The following is a 19511-nucleotide window of genomic DNA, read 5'->3' as shown; positions in this document are numbered from 1 at the left end:
ACAAAATGTTCATCTTGTCTGTAAGATGAAACATTTTAGTAATCTGGGTGGTGGAATTACTTAAAAGTTTTAGCTACCTAGTATATATTAACTTAAATCTCACTAGGGTAAAGACTTGGATCTCTAATTTTTTGTGAAACAATTTTCATCAAGTCCTAATTAGGCAGTATTTTACAAACGGGATGCAACAAATACACATTTCATGTTATGTATACACTCTATTAGTTTCCTAAAGATGCCTAACAGAGTACAACAAACTAGGTGGCTTAAAACAACAGAAATTTAGTGGTGTTAGCAGTAGGAAAATGGCCCATATGGAAAGATGGAAAAAGGGGACTCACGGATACCAGAGATGGCGGAACAGAGATGACTAATCTGGGGACAAGAAAATTCCAGTCACTTGAGAATCATTTTGTAACAGAGCAGGGCTGGTTTATCAACATCACCACCATGGCTTGAAAGAAACCTATCTCTCCATTCTGAACCATCACACTCTGATAACATATTCATGTAGAAACCTCTGGATTGGTGATCACTTTGCTGCTTAGAGAGCACAGCACTGGAAAACAGGTGGGAACATTTTTTGTCAATGAAAAGCAAGTGCATCCTTTGTTAATCAGTAAGATGGTATCCTGGTTTAGGCATAGTGACCCCTCCATTCTGACTCTAGTTATTAGGAGTCAGTTTCCCTCTCTCTGATCAACTCAATGTGGACCTGATGGATCTCAGAAATTAAAAGCAAAGCTCTCAACAACGATGCCCCACCAATAAATAAAATGAGTTTGGGGACCTTTCTGGTTTAGCATGTTATCACTCCTCCCCACCCAAAACCACAACACAGTAAGATGCCTTGATAAACAGCAAAAAAAAAGCATCGAGGAACACTAGAAACATTTTAAAAGATTTATTATCTATTTTTCAAAGGAATAATAGTAACAAAAAAGCAAAAGAGACCTTATTAATAAAAGTATTTATTCTTAGTATAGGGAACATAATTTTAAGATTGCATATTACTTGTTATTCAAAGAATATTTATATCCAAGACTTTGAAAGTGGAATCAGAAGGGAAAAAAAGACCAAAAAAATAAGGGAGTGGGGGGATAGAAAGAATTCAGAAACAATTTGGTTCCATTTTAGTTAAAGTGGATTTTAAAATAAGATGGTGAGTAAGTCCATGAAAATTTTCTGGGAGAAGAACAAAACTTCCATCTTCTTGCAAAGACTAAGGCAGTCAAAGGAATCTGAGAAATATCTGGTTCAATTACGATCAAGTTTGCCTGCTTTCCTGGCTTTACACTGAATTTCAATGTAGAAACACAGCAAATGTTGGTGATAAAATTACATTAGATACTCCATGATAATTCTGGTGGGAGGGAAGTCTCTGTTTTGTAAAATACAGATGGAGTCAAATGCCTCAGGAGAAATTTTGGTCAATAAATGGTCCAAACTCTAGAAGAAATCACTCTGCTCCTTCCACTGCTGTTGTGGAAATAGGTTTCACATAGTATGGACCTTCGCTCAGGTAAGTTCTGAGCCTCAAATAATTTGGGTTCCCAAAGATTTCTGCAATTGTCTTAGAATTGGCAAGTGCTTTCACCAGTTCATATTTGGCATCCTTTGAAGCTTTGTCACGCTCTACGGACCGGTCCATCACATATTCTACAAAACCTGGACTGTTAAACATAAGTTTCTGAGCCCAGGGTTGGTTTGCAATGGCCTGAAATAGAAGGGGAAAAGAACACAATTCCTCTGAGCCTTAAGTTAAGTTTGTTAATGGGATGGCACAAACCTTAGAAAGAAATTTGGCAACATGAACCTTAAAAATGTTACATTTTGCCCAAGTAAATTCCCTCCTGAAACTCTAACTTAAGAAAATAATCAAAATATTTTAAAAATCTGTAAACAAAGATGCTCATCACACTGTGAAAGGTACACTATAAATCCCTAATAGTGGGAAGATGAGTTAGTAAATTATGGTATATAGCAATAATAAATAAACATTAAGAATAAAGTTTATAAAGGATAGGTAAATCTGTTATATGAAAAAAGTAGATCCAAATTATACACATGGCATAGTTACAACAGTGGAAAACTCAAGACAAAGACTTGAGAAGAAAAGACTACCCTAAAGAAACTCTCATACATGTTCCTAAGAGGATATTTTCGAGAATGTTCATTGTAGCATCATTTGTAATAGATGCTATCTAAATCTTCATTTACTGGAGATTGACACACTGTGGCTATACAATGAAATACTAATGCCTTTCTAATTGCCTCTTTTAATATAGATAAATCTTAAAAACATAACATTAGGGAGAAAAAGGAAATTGCAGAATGATATGAAGAGCACAATACCATTTGCAAAGTTTAAGAATATTTAAAATACTGTAATTTAAGCATATATGCATAGATAGTAAAAGTACAAAATCACGGGTGCACTTGTAAACCCTGAATTCATGAAAGTGATTACATTCAGAGAGGGAGGAAGGGGAATTGGATTGGGCAGAGGTAGCAAGGTATGACTGTATGTTTGAAATATTACACCAATAAATAGATAAATACTAATACCAATACTAAAAGGAAACACCTTAAAGTCATACCAAACAGGTATGACTCTATATGCTTTAAAAAGTTCTACTACTCAATCTTTTCCAAATTTAAAAATAATGAATAAGCAACGTTTATAAAAAATGTTTTTAAAAACCTCACTACTATATTCTAATGTAGAACAAGGCACAATCAAGTTTACAGCCTATGTCTTCCTCTCAAAATGTGTTCTGCAGACCATCAGCTTCAGCATCACCTGTGAACTTGTTAGAAATTCAGGATCTCAGGCTCTATTCCAGAACCAATGAATGAGAATCTACATTTTAACAAGACATTACAGTTTGAGAAACATCAGCCTACTTAACAATAGTTGAGGATGGGTGGGTTGAAATAAAAACAGCTGCCCAAACCAGTAAATCAAAAATTATCTCTACAACTATGGCTAAGTGGAGCATAAGGTAGAAGAGTGGGAAAAAAAACAAATAATGAGAATACCAGCGCAGGAGCCAAAATGACCATCACAGTGACTACTGACAAGGATGAAACAGTCTAAAAACAACATTCTTGAAGTTGACAGGTATCCTGTATCCTTCAAGACACAGATCCTGTATCACATCCTGCAGGAAGCCTTCCCACTTTTTAAAAAAATTTTCTTTATTTTTGGCTGCGTTGGGTCTTTGTTGCTGTGCATGGGCTTTCTCTAGTTGCGGCGAGCGGGGGCTACTGTTCGTTGCGGTGTGCAGGCTTCTCACTGTGGTGGCTTCTCTTGTTGTGGAGCATGGGCTCTAGGCGCGCAGGCTTCAGTAGTTGCAGCACACGGGCTCAGCAGTTGTGGCTCGTGGGCTCTAGAGCACAGGCCCAGTAGTTGTGGTGCACGGGTTTAGTTGCTCCGTGGCATGTGGGATCTTCCCGGACCAGGACTCAAACCCGTGTCCCCTGCACTGGCAGGCGGATTCTTAACCACTGCGCCACCAGGGAAGTCCAGCCTTCCCTCTCTTGTTGCCCCCCGCTCCTTGTTCCCTCCCTCTCTAGGCCAAGCATGCTGCCTGAGATCCCATTATTAAGATTACTAAAGTGATGACTACATTTCTATGAGCCCAGGGAACCACAGCAAGTGCTGAAGCTACAAAGTTAAATCAGCTATGGCTCCTATTTTCAATAAACTCTGTTGAAGAGGTCAGTAAATAAACATTTTCAACAAAGTGTAATAAACAGAACACAGAGGTATGATCCTTACCACAACTATAATTATACAATTAACTTTATGATTATATCTACTGCTTGAGTCCTTCAGTAGACGATGAGCTACATGAAAGGAAGGTCTTTGTATCTTTTGTTCACTACTATATCCCCAGAACCTAGCAAAGAAAATAAACTCGACAAATATTTGCTGAATAAATGAATAAATGCAAAGAAGGAAAGCCAGCACTGCTTAACTCAACCTTGTGGGTTTGGGCAAAGCTTGCTGAAGAGACATCTGAGTTAGTCCTTGAAGAATAAATAAGAGATTAACAAGCAAGCTCAGGGAGAGTGTTGAATGTAGAGCGTACACGAGGGTCCAGAGATATGAAGCAAGCAGTCTGCTGTCACTAGAGCTGCCAGTGCCAGAAGTGATGGCAGGACATAAGGCTGAGGAAAACCAGGGCTAAGGTAGTAAGGGCTTGCTTGATGGCAGATAAGGAATGCGGAATTAATTGTGATCCCACGGCACCCTCGAACATTTTGCCACAGCACCTAATATCTTTTACTGAAACCATTTGTTTACATATTTGTCTCCCTAATTAGTCTACGCTAATAGCAGAGGGCAGAAACTTCCTATGCACTTGTGCATCCCCAGGGCATGGCAGAGACTGGCTCATTGTAAGTACACATGTGTTGAACTGGCAGAGTCCCAGAAGGCATGGAAAAGAAGAGGATGCCTACCGTGAACACTTTTAAGGCAGCACAGTGTAGTTCAAGGAAGGGTTGATTACTGATGCCGCGGAAGAGCTCCAGCGGGTCCTGAGATAAAGAAGAAAACCAGGATTCTGTCATCCTCAGGAGGTCATCAGTCTGCTGCTCAGGCTGCAAGACAGAAAAGGAAAACCTCAAGACATTAGGAAGCCAGGAAACCTGGGTTCTGATCATACCCTGTCATTAACTAGCTGTGTGAGCTCTGCCAAGTCTGGAGCATTCTTCCCCAACTCAGCCCAGACTTCCCCAGTTTTGTTTCTTTTTTTTTTTTTTTTTTGCGGTATGCGGGCCTCTCACTGTTGTGGCCTCTCCCGTTGGGGAGCACAGGCTCCGGACGCGCAGGCTCAGCAGCCATGGCTCACAGGCCCAGCTGCTCCGTGGCATGTGGGATCTTCCTGGACCGGGGCACGAACCCATGTCCCCTGCATTGGCAGGCGGACTCTCAACCATTGCGCCACCAGGGAAGCCTTGTCTTGTTTCTTTTTTGATGGGGTTGATTAAGCAATCTCTAGGGTCCTATCCAGTTCTAATACTCTATGATTCCATTTTAACTTTAAAAATGTCACTAGTGATATAATGAGGGTTATCTTCTTTCACTAAGAGTGAGAAAGATGGCATTTATTTGGTCAACATTTATAGTAAGTTAACTAGTATTATACAGATTTATTCTCCCCCAGATATACCACTGTTCTTCATTAATTTCCCAATCTACTTACTGGTAAATAAAAAAGAGATGAAATTGCATCCAAACACCTAATTTTGAGCTCTGTTGAGGCATTCTTTGCTTGATATCCTATTCTCATCAGCAAGCGTTCAAAGCGAGCTCCTTTGAAGAATAACAAGATATTTTTTATTGTGGTAAAATACACATAACATAAAGTTTATCATTTTAACCATTTTTAAGCATACAGCTCAGTACATTCACACTGTTGGGCAACCATCACCACCACCCACCTCCAGAACTTTTTCATCATCTCAAACTGAAACTCTGTACTCATTAATCAACAACTCTCCTTTCCCCCCACCCCCCGTCCCCTGGTAACCACTATTCTATTTTCTGTCTCTGTGAATTTGACTATTCTAGGTACCATGTATAAGTGGAATCATACAATATTTGTCTTTTTGTTTGGCTTATTTCACTTAGCACTATATCTTCAAGGTTCCCCCATGATGTAGCATGTGTCAGAATTACATTCCTTTTTAAGACTGAATAATATGCCTTTGAATGTATATATCACATTTTGTTTATCCACTCATTCATCAATGAACACTGGGTTGTTTCTACCCTTTTTGGTTATTGTGAATAACGTTGTTAATGAACACAGATGTACAAACATCTATTTAACCCCCTGTTTTCAATTCTTTTGGGTATATACCTAGAAGTGGAATTGCTGGATCATATGGTAATTCTACGTTTAATTTTTTGAGGAACCACCATGTTTCCACAGCAGCTGTACCATTTTACATTCCCACCAGATATGCACAAGGGTTCCAATTTCTCACATCCTGTCAACATTTGTTATTTTCTGTTTTTTAAAAAAATAATAGCCATCCTAATGGGTGTTAAGTGAACAATGAGATTTTTAAAAGTATGCTTTCATATACTATGACTGCTACCAACCTAAACCAATATAAAAATAAACATGTGGTCAGAAACCAAGTGACAGGCCTAAAACACATTCGTATGCAATACAGCATATGTAAGTTAAAGTGTAGAGCTCTGGAATCAAAGGACCTGGATTTGAGTAGCAGCTGCCCCACAGTCTGAATGATCTTAGAAAATTTTCTCAACTTCTCTGAGTGTCACCTACCTTATCTGTAAAATGAGAATGACAACAGTATGTTCTTTGCAAGATTGTAAAAGGATCATATGTCATAGGTACAAGCAGTCAGAAAAGTACACATAACCTGGATACTAGCTGTGATAAACAGCATATATAATTTTCAACATATATTTCACAAGGGTTTTAACAGTGCTGTACATTTTTTTGTGTGTAGAATTCATAGTACTTGCAAGATACTCATGGATGTGCCATTAAAGTATCACTCTTAACATAAAATCTTGTAACATATTTTTGTTTCCCTTCCTTGACATATAAATATAAAACAAATGTGTCTTTTCAGTAAATATTCACAACAACCCTGAGAAGTAGTTGTTATACTCTTTTTATATATAAGGAAAGTGAGGCCTAGAGTAGTGAAGTGAGTAAGTGAAGCTCAAAAAGCTAAGTTAGTGTTAGAACTGGGACATGAATCCAGGTCTTTCTGACTCCAGACTATGGCCTTTGTACTATGAACACTATTTAAGAAAGATGGAGAGGGGAAAGAGTGCTTGGTCCAGCCAAGTTAAAAAAAAATTCAGTAATAATTATGAGACCTTTTAGGGATTAGTCCAAGGTCATGGTAAAAAGACTGCCATCTGAAAAAGTAGTTTCTACTATGCAGTTAACATACAAGCAAATGAACTTATATGATGAATTCTTGTCCCCCCCACAAAAAAGAGATATCCTTAAGGAAAGCCAAAACAAGTCATACCAACCTGTTTTCTGTAAAACTTGTTTTCCTTCAACATTGGATCCTAGAATTCCAATTGTGTCCACTGCTATACCAATCATGGTGGGGTCTTGACTTTCTGTCATTTCAAAGACTTTTTCCACAAAGACAGGATAACGCTCACAGATCTGCTGAGGACTATCCATGATAGCCAGGTTTCCAAAAAACTTCACAAATCCTAAAGATATTTACAAGAATATATTTTAACAGAAAAAGAAGATAGCATAAATTGTGGGCCCTAGGTTTTCATGGGACAGTAATAAACTTTAGGTCAGAAAGAGGAGAAAGGTTACAGTACTGTGTTGCCTGGAAATCAGACAGACCATAAGGAGATACTGAAGGACCTGTGATGTGTGGTCCTGATGGAATAGAAATCTCAGGGTGTCAACGGAGCTGGTCCGAATACTGAAGCATTGTCATATGCAAGAGGGAGAATAAAGAACAAGGACCAGCAGATACAAATTATAGGAAGGCAAGTTTGGAGTCATTATCAGAAAGAAATTTTTAAACAGAGATGTTCATCGACGAAATAAGCGAGGCTATCTAAAATTAATTTCCAATTTCTGGAAGTGCTCAAGAAAAACGAATCAACCAAGTCCTAGAACAGAATGGCTAGAATAATTCTATATTAGATAAAGATTCCAACTCAAGATTTGATGAATCGGTGAAATATACTGTAAGTATCATTACTAGTAGTTTTATTATGGTTCTTTTGGCTAAGGTTCAAGGGAAACAGCCTAATGCTCTAAACAGCAATATTTCCAGAAAATTAGAATCAACAGTGCATGGCTCCCAAAGCAATAGATTCCACTTCATTAAGGAGCTATGGGTATCATCTTAAGGGAATGAGCTCTACAGAAAACAATCCCTGGCCTCCCCTGTCAGAAATAACTCTGAAACAAAACATACACTGTCATTTCCACAAGTGTCAGTATTTCTTACCTGGCAAATAGAAGCTAGAGAAAGGGTCTGAATCTGCCCCAACAATTATATTAGAAATCTGGTCAATTACTCCTTCTTGAGCGAGGTACTGTCGTCCATGATGAGTATATGCCAGTGATGTCACCATTTCTATACAGGTGGCTCTGTAATGCCAAGATTTTGTATATGATTAGTATAGTTTATAAACTGTTTTCATATAGGTTATTTTATTTAATTCTTCCCACCAAGTGTGAAAGGTGACTGATCCTGGCTCTACTTTTCAGATCAGGACACAAGGATGAGAAAATTGTAACTTGTCCAGAATCACATTGTTTTTACAAGGCAGTTAAGACTTAAATCATGACCTTCTGATTTGAGGCCCATTATTGTTTCCATTAAAACACAACTACCTCTTCAAAGAGTCTTTCAACCTTTGTTTTATTTTGAAATGTCAAACATGAATATTTTCTCACAAAATTATAATGCCTTTACCACATATGTAAAAAATGATTCTTTGGTATCATCTAAAGCCTACCCATGACCAAATTTCCTCAATTAACTAAAAAAAGTATTTTTATAGTTGATCCTAAGGTATTTTAACTGACTATTTGCAAGGTTGTTTCCTATGTCACAAAGTCTGATACTAAGTTAAAGAAATTTAACAAAATAATTTCCTTATTAGGAAGGCTTTGAAACAATGTAACTCAAATGCTCTGAAACAGTATGACTGAGGACTGGTTTATGCATGTGAGTTCAACAAATTCAATCACATTTAAAGAACACAGGACAATCAGAAAATCATTTAAGATAAGGAAAGCAAAGTCCTGTGTACACAAAGGTAACTATAGTGCTCTTATAACAGCAAAATACTTGAACCAAGTATTCAACAGTGGGGATGTGTTAGTAAATTGTGGACTATCCAAGGAAACACTCGGCAGATATTCAAGGGGACTTAAGGAATAGGGGCTGGGAGTAAAGAGACTGGAATTAACATTTTTTTGAGAGCCTATATCGGCCATTGTACTGGTCTCTATGGTCAATTCACTTAATCCTCATATTATCTTCTTTACACAATTGTCATTGTTCCATTTAAGAGATAAGGAAAGTCAGGTGCAGACAGGTTACAATAATTTGTCTAAGGTCAAACAGCTACTAAGTAGTAGAGATGCATGTAAGCCCAATTCTCACTCATTTTCAAAAGTCCATGTTTCTTCTATCATGCCGTAGTGCTATTATTTAAAGACATCAAAAAACGTGCATGTTGGGAATTCTCTGGAAGTCTAGTGGTTAAGAGTCGGCGCTTTCACTGCTGAGGGCCTGAGTTCAATCCCTTGTTGGGGAACTATGTTCCCATAAACCACACGGCATGGCCAAAAAAAAAAAGAAAAAATTCTATATATATATATATATATAAAATGTGCATGTTAACACATTAAGTAACACAAAATGACAGTTACCATGTGATTGGCAACTTTTAAACAGCACACATGCCTAAGGACAGGGAACACTGTTATTCAAAAGTAGCTGAATTGTCATGCTAAGTTCCGGTATGTTGTCACCATGTAAGTTGAGCAATTTTCAAAAAGCCCCTTCTTCAGGACATAATCAGTCATGAGATTGCAACCTGAGCATAGGCTCCACTAGGGGAGATCACACTAAGTTCCGAGGTTGTCTCCTGGCACCCCAAGAAAGGACATTTTGCTTTAAGAACTCTCTCCGTCAACATACCTTACTAACACATCCTCACCGGTCAGCTCTCGGAGAAGCTGCGTTACCAAACCACTGGTGGTACAGTAGTTTAAAGATTCTGGTGACACAGAAGATATCTCCACAATTAGCTGAAAGAAAACAGAAAAAGCAGAAAGGTCAAAATAGCCCCAAACTTGTTAGATGGCATTTTAAGCTAAATGCAGGACTAGGAAGTATATTACATACTATTATATACTAGTATAAATTATATACTTAATATAATTGAATTTTTAAAAATCCATTATTTGTCTCCACAAGCAGGAAAACTTCATTGAACACACAAGAAATTACTCTGGCACAGAAACACTCACCCAGATATACCTGGGTATATCTGCCCTTTTTAAAAAAGAAACCATCAATCGGGACAAAAGCCCCTATCAACAACAACGAACAGATTGTAAAAATCATCCATTCATTCATTCTATCAGTCGGCCATTCACTTACTCGTTCAACAAGTATGTTCTGAGGGCTTACTGAGAGATCTAGGACACCGAGTATTTTAAGCAGAGGAACGATAGAATCAGACTTCGATTTTTAAAAGATCATTCTGACTACATGTGGCGATAGACTAGTGGTGACAAAAATGGGAGTAGACCAGTTTGGATGCAAATACAGTAGTCCAGGTGAGAGATACTGGTAGCTTAGACTAGGGTGGTGGTGGCTATAGCAAAGCAGAGAAATGCAGGAGTTTACGTAAAACTGACACAATGTGATGACTGAGTGGATACACGGCAGGGAGGACACGGCCTCACAGAGAATAAGCTGGCGGTCCAACAGCCAGCCACATGGACTGGGAGACGGGGCCAGTTTGTTGCTGCTGTTTTTATTAGGGGCATGAGGTGGATGGAGAAGATCAGTTTGGTTTGAACATGAGCATAAGGGCCCTAGCTTGCCTTCACAAACTCCAGTGATTAAAGGTTCAATAGAGGCTAAGGAGCCAGGAGACCAAGAAGAAACAGCTACAGAAGCAGAAGGAAAATCAAGATTGCATTATATTAACAATGCAAAGTAAGACATTGTTCTGAAGAGGGAATCAGACTGTAAACGGTTCTGTTTTGAATATACAATCTATTAATTGCATGGCCTTGGGTCAATGACTCCATCAACAGCGAGATTAATGATAATGAAATATCAGGTTTACTGTGAGAATTGAAGAGAATATATATGAGAGGATTTAGCACACTGCTCAGTACAAAGCTTCTTCTTACTACTACTTCACTAATTTTTTCAAAGTCTAATTTCAATGGTATCTCCTCTATTATAGTACTCAGAGTGCAGTGTAAATATTTTTTATATGACTGTCTCACACACTAGGCTGGGAGTTCATCCCTACATCCCGAGCACCTGGTATATATAGGGCCTAACATAGACTATATACTCAATAAATACATGTTAAATGAGCCACCTCGCCTTCTGATGTAAGCCTTGATACATTCTGAATTATAGGCACCAGAAAGGATGCTTTTAGTCTTACCTCATACACCCTGTATCGAACAATGTCATTTGTTTCCATTACACTTTTCAAATCATCCAGCAGATTACTTTCAAATAAAGCCTCCAGTCCAGCCTGGGTCAGTGATATTCTTGACAGGGATTTAATGGCCTTATAAGGAAAGAAAATATCTCTTAAGTCATAAAAATACCAAACTGTACTTTCTACTTCATAAGATTTATATGAAAATTAGTGTATGGAACGCAGCTTACCCAAGGAGCATTCACTACATTTTAGCTATAATTACTTATAACTGGAAAAAATACATAGTATTCCCAACAGAAAATAGAAAAAGCTTCTTATCAAGCAACCCAATGTAAACTCTATGATGGTTAATTTAGAAATGTGCATTCTAGAAAATAAAAGGGGTTTACTAGTTTTATTTTGATGCCACTTATTTATTTCATACCATCGATATGAGGCTGCAAATTCAATTACGCAAATCATTCATTCTAAACCTCCACTTCTCAATCCAGAAGGTCTTTCTCTGTCATTTAGGACATTAATGTCTCTGCATGTTTAGGCTGATGGTTGTAGCTGACTCACCGCTTTAGCTACAGATAGGTTCTCTCCACCAATACAATAAACGATTTGTTTTAATAATTCAGCATTATTTAGAATCTCAGTAACAGCATCAGAATTTTCAATAATTCTTCCAACCTGAAGGGAAAAAAACAATCAGAAATACTCTTCCAAGGTAGGGCAACATGGAAACACATGATGGTCAAATTTCCTTAGTGTGCAGTTATTTTAGGAGTTACTAACTACAGCTATGAGTCATTAAATTCCAAATGACCCAAATTCATTAAAGCCAAACACACAGATGGTATAGTCACATCTTTGAAAAGAAAGAAAAAACAAAACAAAACAGATGAGTTAAGACTTGAGACACCTCAGTGAGTGAAAACAATACAAATCTTAGTTCTACCAACTTTCAGTTCTTGATCTTGAGCAAATCAAATAACTTTTTTTGAGCCTAATTTTTTGTCTGTAAAATGGGAATACAATACTTAACTGCAGGATAGTAATAAAGATTAAATGAAACTAAATAGGTAAACCACCTCCTACAGAGTTTTGCACATAAATGGTCGATGGATAAATCGATCCTTTCTCCTTTTCTTGAATAAATACTTCAGAGAAGAAAAGAAAAAACAGTAGTTGAACATCTAGTGGATAACTAACTGCTCAGCTTCTATCCCTTCAAGGTAATCCTCGGCAGCAGCTCTTGACCCAAACACTAGCATGTTTGGTTACCGGGGTGGTTAGAGTTACTGTCTCAATTTGTTGGTATAGTGACCTTTATAACAGTACTTCACTCATGCCACTATAATAAGACTTACCATGGCAATCTTTTTCTCTAGACTAGGGGCTCCTTGGAGGGAAGAAACGGGCTTTATTTATCTTGGTAGCTCTAACAGCATATGGCACAATGCCTGATAAAAGGAACTCAGTATTCGATGACTAACTGATTCAGACGGTACTCAGTGGAACTTCTTACTTTAGCTTGTATCTGCCGGTTATAGTTAGCTACGCACACTGGAATAGACTAGATACTCCCTACAGAGAGAGCACGTGTTTTCTTCACCTCTCTGTCTCTGGCTCCCAGCATACACCCTGGCTCAGGGCAGGTGGTCACTAAATGTTGATTCCCTTACTATGTGCTAGTAAAATTTCATACCTGGGACAGAGTGAGGATTTTTACAGAATCATTGGGGTGAGTCAGTCCCCTCTGCAGGTCAACCCTGAGGTTCCGGGCCACGTGAACTGGCTCCAAAGCTTGCAGCAATCTCTCCAGGATGGATACACACAAAGTAGTCTGTTCCCTAAAACAGACACCACAGATCTCATCAATTCATGTCCTACCAGGTAGGAAGCAACAACCTAATATCTGACACCTAGCTTAAAATGAGGCTCTCCTCCACACAGACTTCCCTTTGAAACACCAGCTTCTACTAGTTTATTCAAATTTACCTAGTACCGGGCTTCCCTGGTGGCACAGTAGTTAAGAATCTGCCTGCCAATGCAGGGGACATGGGTTTGAGCTCTGGTCTGGGAAGATCCCATGTGCCATGGAGCAACTAAGCCCGTGTGCCACAACTACTGAGCCTGTGCTCTAGAGCCCATGTGCCACAACTACTGAAGCCCACGAGCCACAACTACTGAAGCCCACGTGCCACAACTACTGAAGCCCTCATGCCTAGAGCCCGTGCTCCACAACAAGAAGCCCCCGCACTGCAATGAAGAGTAGCCCCCGCCCACCGCAACTAGAGAAAGCCTGTGTGTAGCAATGAAGACCCAATGCAGCCATAAATAAATAAATAAAACTAAACTAAACAAAAAACAAACTAACCTAATACCTATTATGTGCCATGCCTGTGCTAGGATAATACATATAAGACATATTCTCTAAGGATAAGATAGATTCTCTAATTTCAAGGAGCTCAGTTTAATGGATGACACAGAAAAATAAAAAGGCAACTATAATCCAAGGAGATAAATGCTATAGGTTAGGTCTGGAAGCTGAGGGAGCTCAGAAAAGAACACAGGGTTCGGGGAAGGCCTCCCAGAGGGTAACACCTGAGCTAAAATGTGGGATTTATCTAAGAGAAGAGAGGGGTTCCGGGTAGAGGGGGTAGTCGCACATAAAAGACAGAGGAATGAGACTGTTATGCATTCAAGGAACCACAAGTCGCTTGGTATGTTGGGGTGGGGAGAAGGATGAATGACAAGAAATGAGACAGGAAAGATGCACAGAAGCTGGATTCTGATAGGTCTTTTATGTCCTGCTATGGAATTTAGCCTCTTCCCAGAAGGCAATGGAAAGCCATGAAGTGGTTTTAAAGCAGAGAAGGAACACAATGAGCTCTGACTTACAGAAATCACTCTGCATCAATTTTAGAGAAAGAATTTTCAGTTAAAAGGTAGTTGATGGTGAGACGTGATGAAGGAGCAAAACAGGGAAGTAGCAGTGGGAATGGAGAAGAGGGAAAAGATTCAAGACCTATTAAGGAGGCAAATTAAGCAGGACTTGATTACTACCAGATGTAGATACAGAGGTGTTTCACTAATAACTTCCTTGTCTCTTAATAGGCAGTACAAATAAACGGGCACTCATATATTGCTAATAGGAGTATACGGTTAAATTGGTGCCTTCCTAAAAGGTGATTAAGCAGTACATAGCAATACACAGCAAATGAACATATCCTTTTAACTTAGCGATTGCACTTTGCACAATCAAGGGTAAGGGAGTAATTAAGAATGTTTTTATACCCAAGATAAATGAAAACATGTCCATACAAAAATTTGTATGCCAATTTTTCATAGCAGTGGAAAAACCCCAAATGTCCATCAATTAATGAATGCATAAATGTGTAGATCCACTTGATGGAATATTATTCAACCATGAAAAAGGAATGAAGTACTAATACATGGTACAATGTGGATGAACCTTGAAAATATTATGCTAAGTGAAAAAAGCCAGACACAAAAGGCTTCCTTTTGATGTGATTATTTCGTTTACATGAAATGTCCAGAACAGACAAATCCATAGAGACAGAAAGCAGATTCCTGGTTGCCAGGGGATGAGGGAGAGATGAGAAGGGGAATGGGGAGTGATTGCTAATAGGTATAGGTTTCTTTTCTTTTTTAAAAGAAATGTAATTGTCTATGCTATAAAATTCACCATTTTAACCATTTTTCAATGTATAGTTCTGTGGCATTAAATACAGTCACATTGTTGTGCAACCATCACCACCATCCATCTCCTGAACATTTTCATCTTCCCAAACTGAAACTCTGTATTCATTAAACACAACTCATTTTCCCCTCCCCTTGGCCCCTGGCAACCACCATTCCACTTTCTGTCTCTATGAATTTGACTACTCTAAGTACCTCATATAAGTGGAATCATACAATATTTACCTACCGTTTTGTATCTGGTTTATTTCACTTAATATGTCTTCAGGGGCTTCCCTGGTGGCACAGTGGCTAAGAGTCCGCCTGCCGATGCAGGGGACACAGGTTCGTGCCCTGGTCCAGGAAGATCCCACACGCTGCGGAGCAACTAAGCCCGTGCGCCACAACTACTGAGCCTGTGCTCTAGAGCCTGCGAGGCACAATTACTGAGCCCGCGTGCTACAACTACTGAAGCCCGCGCGCCTAGAGCCCATGCTCCACAACGACAGAAGCCACCACAATGAGAAGCTCGCACACCGCAACGAAGGGTAGCTCCCACTCGCTGCAACTAAAGAAAGCCTGTGCGCGGCAACAAAGACCCAACACAGCCAAATAAAGAAAGAAAGAAAATAAAGAAATAGAAAAAAAAATTTTAAATGTCTTCAAAGTTCATCCACGTGTCAGAATTCTCTTCCTTTTTAAGGCTGAATAATATTCCATTGTGTATATGTGCATACCATATTTTGTTTATCCATTCATCCATTGATGGACACTTGGGTTGCTTCAATGTTTCTGTTTGTTTGTTTTAGCCATTCTAGTAGGTGTGCAGTAGAATCTCAGTGTGATTTTAATTTACATTTCCCTAATGACTAATGATGTTGAGTATCTTTTCATTTGCTGATTTGTTATCCACACATCTTGTTCAAATATTCTGCCCATTTTAAAACTGGGTTCTTCTTATGTGTTTTGAGAGTTCTTTATGTATTCTGAATACAAGTCCTTTATCAGATATATTCTTTGCAAAGACTTTTCTCCATTTGTGACTCGCCTTTTCATTCTCTTAACTGTGACCTCTGAAGAGCAGAATGTTTAATTTTGATGAAGTCCAATTTATGAATTTGTTCTCCTATGGATCATTCTTTTGGTGTCACATTAAAGAAATTTTTGTTTAAGCCAAGGTCACAAAATTTTTTTTCTATGTTTTCTTCTAGAAGTTGTAGTTTTAGGTTTTATATTTAAGCTTATAATCCACTCTCGTACACTTCTGGTAGGAACGTAAAATGATATAATCACTTTGGAAAACAGTTTGGCAGTTTCTTCAAAGTTAAACATACACCTACCATATGATCCAGTCATTCCACTCCTAGGTATTTACTCAAAGAGAAAAGAAAAAAAATGTGTCTATGTAAAGACTTGTACACAAATGTTCATAGCAGTGTTACGGTAATATACCCACACGGAGATAACTCAAATGTCCATCAACAGGTGGTTCATAAACAAACTGTGATTCATCTATACAATGGAGAACTACTCAGAAATAAAAAGGAATCAAGTATTCATTCACACCACATGGATAAATTTTAAAATAACTGCCAAGTGAAAGAAAGCAAACAAAAGAGTACATGCTGTATGACACCACTTATATGAAACTCTTGAAAAAAAATGGCAAACTCATCTATAGAGACATCTTTGCTACCTTGATTGTAGTGATGGTTTCATGAGTATATACATGTCAAAACTTGTCAAACTGCATATTTTATTATGTGCAGTTTATTTTAGGTAAATTATATCTCAATAAAGCTTTTTTTTTTTTAAAGCAATGGTAGATTAAACTGTGTATTGCACAGATTTAAGGTCACATGTGGCCCTTCGGTACCAAGAAGCCAAAGAATTAATAATGTACAATCAGTCTTGCTTGCCTTCCATGTTGTAAAGCAGTGATCTTAGGACTTACTTTCTCTCACAAAAACTCCGGTCAAGATTCTAGGTTTATGGACTTCCCTGGTGGCGCAGTGGTTAAGAATCTGCCTGTCAATGCAGGGGACATGGGTTCGAGCCCTGGTCCGGGAAGATCCCACATGCTACGGAGCAACTAAGCCCATGAGACACAACTACTGAGCCCACACGCCGCAACTACTGAAGCCTGCGCACCTAGAACCCGTGCTCTGCAACAAGAGAAGCCACCGCAACTAGAAGCCCGCACACCGCAACTAAGAGTAGTCCCTGCTCGCCGCAATTAGAGAGGAAGCCCGTGCACAGTAACGAAGACCCAATGCAGCCAAAAATAAATAAATAAATTTATTTTAAAAAAAAATGATTCTAGGTTTACATCTATCCGAAAAGATCTCGAACCAATATATAGTGCAGGAAAACAGCCATATATCTAGAGACTGCTAATCCACTATCCAGAGAATTATTCCCACAAATTGCAATTGGTGTCTACAATGTACTAAGTTCTGAACTACCTTGTCTTTAAATTTCCATTAAAATTGTTTCCTAGAGAGCTGCTCCTTTATTCAGCAAACCATGACCCCACAGACCTTATTCTTCAAACTCCCCTTCATTTCAGTTCCTAGTGCATGTCTGGTGTTAACTTATAGATCACTGAAAGTCTCTTCATCTATAATATGAAGTGGTTGGACTAGGTGGGCTCTCTAAAATTTATGAGTTTAATCTTTTATTTGGCATATATTGTATTATGTGCTGCACCCTAAGAGGGATGCAGAGATGAATTCTTCAAAGAATTTACAAACTAGACAGAAACACACATGGAATTACAACATAAGGCAATAGTGTCAAGTATTATTAAGAGAAGTAAAGATAATGTCCTTCAGGAGATCTAAGGCCAGTCACTTGTAACTGGAGTGACCAAGAAAGACTTTTTGGAGGGGGTGGCACTTCACCTGGGCCTTAAAAGATGGACAGATTTGGAGGGGAAGGCATTTCAGTTAGAAGGACTGGCATGAACAAAGTTAGGAAAGTGCCAAGTCATGCTCAAGGGAAAGTAATGCCACTTGGTAGCTGGAGCAGATGAAATATGTGTAGAGTGGAAAAAGATGAGGCTGGAAAAGTAGGATGGAAATATATTGTAAAGGTCCAAGTGCCAGACTAACAAGTCATGATTTTACACTGGAGGCAATGGGAAACCATGGCAAAGATGTGAGCCAAATATCCTGAGGAGTTCTCTGTGGTTGCAACGTGGGAAGAACACACTAGAAAAGGAAACTCAGAGGTAATGAGAAGTCAGACTAATGCAACAGACCTAGCGAGAGGGAGAAAATGAGGGCCTGAATTAAAATGGACAAGTAGAGATTTCATAGGCAGACCTGAATAATGTTAATTAACAGAATTAATGAAGGGAGAACACATATGAAAAAGGGAGGATTCTTAGAAGGTCAGAGCCAAGAAAGCCCTCTGAAATCATCCAGTGTTGATTCAGTGATTCATTATCTTTTCAAGAAGAAAGGTCACTTTTAAATTTCTGGATCACAAACATTTAAAAAGTCTTTTAAGTTATCAGATGATCAAATACAAAGTGTTTTTAAATCAAATACTACAGATGTACATAAAAAGTAAAAGTTGCCATCCTACCATTCTAAGTCCCACTACCATATTAATAGTTTCTGATGTATCTTTCAGCTATTCCAAAAGCTACACTGGCCTGTGTTCAAGTGGGTGTGGGGGGTGGTAATCCTTTTTAAAAATTACGCATAACGGGATTACAAACTCCTACAATTTTCTTCTTTTATTCAGCAACATATATTAGAGATCTTTCTATGTCCACATATATAGATCTACCTCAATTTTCCTAATAGCTGCATAGTATTACAGTCGCGTCATAATTTAAGAATCCCCTTTTAATAGATATTCAGGTGGTTCCTAGTTTTTTTGTTTGGTTTGGTTTGGTTTTTTGCTGCCTCCTTCTGTTATGAATATTCCTGTATATACAGTACATTTTGTGTGTGAGTATACCTGCATGTTAAATTTCTGTAACAGGGAATTACTGGATCAAAGGTATGTGAATTTAAAATATCGATGGATCCTTCCAAATTGCCAGGATAGGACCCCTTCTTAAGAGGTGGGAAAAAGTCAAGGACTTGGATACGTGATTGTGGAGTCCTCCCCGTAGGTGGGCAACCTTGCTTTCCTCCTCTTATTTCAAGGATGAAGGCAGTGAGGCCAGGCGACGGCCACCTCAGAGCCTGGGCTTGAACCCCGTCTCTCGCCTCTCAGCCCAGGATCCTTCCCTCTCTGAAATTTCAGCGATATTCAACCTTCACTGCGACTGGGAAAAGCCTCCCCCGTCACCACCACCCGCATCCCCGTCTCCATACTTGGGGGTGTCGCTCTCCCCCGCTCAAGCTGCGGGGTCATCTCACCGATGGTTCTCGTTGAGCAGGGAGAAAAGCGGGCCAAGGTGCAGTTCCGCCGCTTGCTCGCGGAGCTCGCTGAGAGGCACCGACTGCAGCACCGACTGCAGAGCGCGCAGCTCCTCCAGCGGCGCTTCCAGCCGAGACACCTCCCTCAGAAGCGACACCGCCTGGGCCGCCATGACGCCCCCTCCCGCCGGGGCTCCCCAGTCAACCCTCCCAGCTCCCGGCTCCCGGCGCGCTTTTCCAAG

General features: G+C 39.2%; 1 protein-coding gene across 1 annotated transcript; it reads right to left on the bottom strand.

The window, feature by feature from the left end:
* Positions 1 to 889: 889 nt before the first annotated feature.
* On the bottom strand, positions 890 to 19511 carry PSMD5 (proteasome 26S subunit, non-ATPase 5). The gene is made up of 10 exons (XM_082621412.1): positions 19270 to 19511; positions 12894 to 13038; positions 11762 to 11875; positions 11198 to 11326; positions 9703 to 9812; positions 7996 to 8138; positions 7040 to 7231; positions 5217 to 5326; positions 4471 to 4611; positions 890 to 1717 (listed from the first exon to the last, which is right to left on the bottom strand). The coding sequence occupies exons 1-10, from the start codon at positions 19440 to 19442 to the stop codon at positions 1460 to 1462; spliced, it is 1515 nt and encodes a 504-aa protein (XP_082477538.1). The 5' UTR covers positions 19443 to 19511; the 3' UTR covers positions 890 to 1459.

This window comes from Mesoplodon mirus, assembly GCF_964341445.2.
Source record: "Mesoplodon mirus genome assembly, chromosome: 1".
Classification (NCBI taxonomy): Eukaryota; Metazoa; Chordata; class Mammalia; order Artiodactyla; family Ziphiidae; genus Mesoplodon; species Mesoplodon mirus.
The sequence above is the reverse complement of the archived record's forward strand: the minus strand, read 5'-3'. Positions and strand labels throughout refer to the sequence as shown.